General features: G+C 47.6%; 1 protein-coding gene across 1 annotated transcript in view; it reads left to right on the top strand.

The window, feature by feature from the left end:
- Window positions 1–5,000, top strand: part of slc5a1 (solute carrier family 5 member 1) — a 13,937-nt gene that overhangs the window by 8,348 nt on the left and 589 nt on the right. Inside the window, exons 12-14 of the mRNA XM_030354781.1 lie at window positions 1–60; window positions 705–920; window positions 1,076–1,181. The exon at window positions 1–60 is cut by the window's left edge and continues 109 nt beyond it. Of these exons, the coding sequence (XP_030210641.1) occupies window positions 1–60; window positions 705–920; window positions 1,076–1,181 (382 nt within the window). The remainder of the gene's footprint in view (window positions 61–704; window positions 921–1,075; window positions 1,182–5,000) is intronic.

Here is a 5,000-nt window from a genome sequence, read left to right as displayed (position 1 = left end):
ACCCCGCCCATCGCCGCCGTCTTCATTCTCGCCGTCTTCTACAAACGTGTCAACGAAACGGTGAATCATCTCACCCCCCTCTCCCCCGCCTGCTTGCTTATCTCCCCGACCTTAATGGAAGGGAGGGAGTGGGCCGATTATTGTCCCCTGAAAATAGTTGAGCGCGGTTAATAAGTCGTTTTTATTATTGTCACCGTTATAAAAAATTGGATCCTTAAGCTGATTTGTTTCCGTGGAACTGCGTGACTCCTGACCCGTAGGCGTCAGGCTGACTGTTTTAGATCTGACTGTTTTAGATATACCTTTTTTAAGTCTGACTGTTTTAGATCCTATGAATGTCAGCAATTTGTTTGTACAAAACGATGGGGGCTGCGCACCGACACCATAAGGATGTAATAGGATCAAACACCTCTAAGATTTACATTCGGGACGTTTAGCAGACGATTTTGTCAAAAGCCACTTAAAACGGTTCATGCACACATTCACACACCGACGGTGGAGACAACCATGTAAGGCGACAGCCAGCTCGATGGGAGCACTTAGGTTTAGGTATCTTGCTCAGGGCCACCTCGCCACTCAGCTAGGAGACACCGAGTGGGGATCGGGGATCAAACTCGCAACCTTCCGGTTAGAAGGCAACCTACTATACCTCCTCAGCTCAGCCTGAGCTTCCTCTTGAATGAGAAACGTTCATCTCTCCGCAGGGTGCGTTCTACGGCCTAATGATCGGCCTGGCCATCGGCCTCTCCCGGATGATCGCCGAGTTCGCCTTCGGGACGGGAACCTGCGCCCAGCCCAGCGACTGTCCCGAAATCATCTGTGGCGTGCACTACCTCTACTTCTCCATCATCCTCTTCGTCATCTCCTGCATCCTCATCGTGGGAATCTCCCTGGCAACCAAGCCTATCGACGACAAACACGTACGTCCAAGTTGTAGTTCTCTTGGGCCGAGTTGTAGTTCTCTTGGGCCGAGTTGTAGTTCTCTTGGGCCCAGTTGTAGTTTTATTCGGCCGAGTTGTGGTTTTCCCCTTGCGTTAGATCCTGACCCGTTTGTTGTGTTTGATCCGACCCCCAGTTGTACCGGCTGTGCTGGAGTCTCAGAGACCGTACGGAGGAGCGGATCGACCTGGAGGAAGAAGACTGGGTCGACAACCAGGACTCGGCCTCCATGGATGTGGAAGGTGATGATTCCGCACACACACACACACACACACACACACACACACACACACACACACACACACACACACACACACACACACACACACACACACACACACACACACACACACACATTTCAATATCTTTATTTGTGTCCGCATTTATAAAATACATTGCAAGGGCACAAATATTTTCAGTTGCTTTTGATGCCCTACATCCTCGAAACAACATGTTAAAGTACTTAAGTCAAACATGCACAGAATAGACAATACTTACACATGGGCTTATTCAATCAACGTTGGTTGAGCACAGTCTGTTAACAGACAGAGGAAATCTATGGGTACAGAAAACACCTCCTCCAAATAGCTCGGCTGCCTATAATGGAGGAGATTGAGCAATATGTTGCAAGCTGCTTGGCTTTACATTTGGACAACCTCATAATTCTCAAGCCTCTGACCACCAGCCTGTGGACATGACCTAGGCTGCCGAAAATAAAAACGATAAGCTGGCATTTATAGCCTAAATGTATAATAGCTTGCACTAATGGTTGATATTTAACCTGTTTAGTAAGGAAAGCTTCCTCCAAACTTGAGTCAAAAGTACAACCAACTTCCCATAGGAAAACCTCTCTGCTATTCTCATCAATCACAATGACATCCGGTGTATTTGCTATTATATCTTTAAATACATGGGGGTCATTGCATTGAAACATTTCTGGTTTTACACATGAATGTTTGTAGAACAACACAGAGGAATAAAACATGGGTGACACATCTTTGGTGATAATGTCAACAATCCTGTCATGCCTAGCTATGTATAGTCCTTGGTAAACATTACAACCGTTTAAAATGTGGGACATGGACTCTATGGTCTGACGCTGTCCATGGTGTAGACAGTGAGAGTCATGATTATTTGGATACCAGATGGACAGATTCAGTTTTGTTGGCAGCACCTGGAGGCGTGCCTTTATCGTAAAAATAAGGATTTCCTCATCGATAGCTGCATTTTTTAGAATTGAGTGGGACACAGAGTGATCAGCTGACTGGAGGCAGGCAAGCTTTCCTTGCAGCCTCAGTCCTGTCCAGCGCTCCTTTCTCTCTTGCTCTCTGAGCGTGAGAAGGTGCGCACGCTGGATGTTCCGTCGCGGCTCACTGTTGCACGCACATTTATTGACAGGACCGTGATCACAGACTTGGAGACGGTCACCGTCTCGTTGTCCGCCCTTTTCCACTCCAGGGAAACACCAGTCCATCCACACAGGTCGTTCAGATCGGGCCAGTCAGAGTTTACGCCAAACCCTGGTGCATTGGTGTCCAGTTTACCACTGGGCTTCTTTTTAAACCCAAGGAAGCCGGGGGGGTCGCTCGTTTTCGGGACCTTGCGCCGCTCCAGGTCGAGAATGAGCGAGGCTCTGGCGATCTCTCTGACTGCCTGATCGTCGCTGTTAAGCATGTTTAATAAATGGGCAAGGCGTGTGGAAATACATGTCCATTCAATGTCTGTTATCCCCAGCCCCCCCTCCCGCTTACTGTGAAAGATGAAGTCACGGGTTGTGTGTGTGCTCATGCCAAACCACTCTCTCACTCGTTGTACAGTTTTGTTATTGAGTTCGTACAGTACCTTCTTTGGTCTATGAACATTGGAGAAGAGATGGCGTATTTTGGCCAGAGCAATTTGCCCGATCGCTTCCAGTTTCATAACCAGAGGGAGAGGAGAGGAGTGTATCATGTCCAGCCTGGCCATGTAGTCTGTGACAATCTCGTCTACTTGCGCTGTCCACTCCCCGGCGATAATAAATTTACGGCCGAGGTAGCTGTATGTTTCGTGGCGCGCAAAGACTCTGGTTGGTACATTGTTTATTGTAAATGTTGGGATTGTGTCTGATTTGGCATGATACCAGCGATTGCCGCCACTCCTCCTCTCGTAAAAGACAGCACATTTGGATTGTTTCACCTGTAGTCCAGACCACTCTAAAAAAGAGTCAGTCCTGGAAAGCATGGTCTTTTATAACGCCTTCATGTCGGGAGCATACGACCACGTCGTCTGCGTACCCCTGCACGGGGTTGGGGGAGTAGGTGTTCAGGGGCGCACACTGGCACATCCACCGTATCCATCCATTGATTGCCAGCACAAAGTTCACCGCGCTCCACGGGCAGCCCGTCTTTATACCCAGTTGTAATGGGATGGGGTCCGTGAGCTGTTTGCCGCATATCACTTGGATAAAGGAATCCTTATAGACGTCTTTGACTATGTCTATATACACCTCAGGCAGATGTATTTCTTCCAGGGATCTAAACATAATGTTGTGCGCCAGGGTTCCAAATGCGTCACGGAAATCTAAAAACACTGCGTAAAAGCGGGATGAATCGTGTTTAAAATCAGCAATGCCGGTCTTAAGGCAAAAACTATGTTCATTCATCCCTTGCCTTTCTATGTAGGCTTTCTGCTTTGTGGACAGAATATTATTTTCCACTAGCCACGGTAGAATACGGGAGAGGAGGCATTTCATGAACACCTTATAAACGGTTGGCAGGAGGGATATGTCTCTCCATGTGGTCGGGTCGTCTGGGATGTTATCTTTTTTCGGTATTCTGTGAACGAGAGCCCCTTTCCATGAATCGGGTACTCTCTTGTTCTCCAGACATACATTAAAGATTGTTGTTAGAGTCCTATATGAGTTTGGGCTTTTGAGTGTTTCATACGTGACCCCATCTACACCACTTGCTTTATAATTAGGTAAACTGTCAATTACCTTTTTCACCTCTTCTTCGGTGAAATGTGCAGTGTTTGGTAGATGCTCTGGTTCGGATGATGGTATCAGGCCGGACCAGGGTGGGGGTGGCAGGCGGGCAGCAGATGACGTTTGGCCATTCCCTTGGCATTTATCCTCATAGTAGGGCTGTATGTGTGCGATGTTACTGGAGCAGGGGGGCGGGGCGGGGTACTCGCTATTATTCAGAATGATTTGTATCGCTTTTGTTCTTCTGTTTTGCCACAGATATGAAAGTTTATTGCGTTTTACTTTCCTGGAATGCCGGCTTTGTGCGGCCCCAAGAGAGGGCTGGATTATATCCCTTACAAAGCGGAGTTGTATCTCAATCCAGGCAGCGAGTGAGGCTGATGTTAATTCCCCAGGGAAAGGTTGGCCCAGTGGAAGTTTCTTCAGGATGCGTGCTGTGTATTTCAAAAAAGGCTCTCCATATGATAATCCACTGAATATGCCATTCTTGTAGAATACGCCGTTGAGAAGTGATATTAATCTCATCTACTTGCCCGGGTCTGCAGACGAAAGAAAGTGCTTTTTTTGCTGCAATTTATTTGTATCCAACGTCTCTCTAAACGCCCTTTCTGCCATTTGGAAATCATTCCAGTGATGTTCAGTCAGTGGTCCAGAGAATGTTGAAAAGTCTGTGAAAGGATTTGATCTACCCATAGCGTCCAGAGTGTCCAGAGTAGGATCGTGGACAGCCCATGCTTGTTGGTAAATCCTGCCGCTCCCCAATGCTTGTTTGCAAGCACCCCGTAACGCCGTAACATGATTAACAAGTTTGTAGAACATCTCAGCAACTGACTACATTAACGGCGGCAGTTACGACGGGTGCGGTTGTTTAAGTTTTTATAAAAACAACATTGGCGTTGTTTTTATACACACACACACACACACACACACACACACACACACACACACACACAGACACACACACACACACACACACACACACAGACACACACACACACACACACGCACACACACACACACATGCAGGCACACACACGCGCAGACACACACGCACAGACACACGCACACGCACACACACACACACACACATACACACATA

The sequence above is a fragment of the Gadus morhua genome, chromosome 4, assembly GCF_902167405.1.
Source record: "Gadus morhua chromosome 4, gadMor3.0, whole genome shotgun sequence".
Lineage (NCBI taxonomy): Eukaryota > Metazoa > Chordata > Actinopteri > Gadiformes > Gadidae > Gadus > Gadus morhua.
This window is presented reverse-complemented; position numbering and strand designations above follow the sequence as displayed.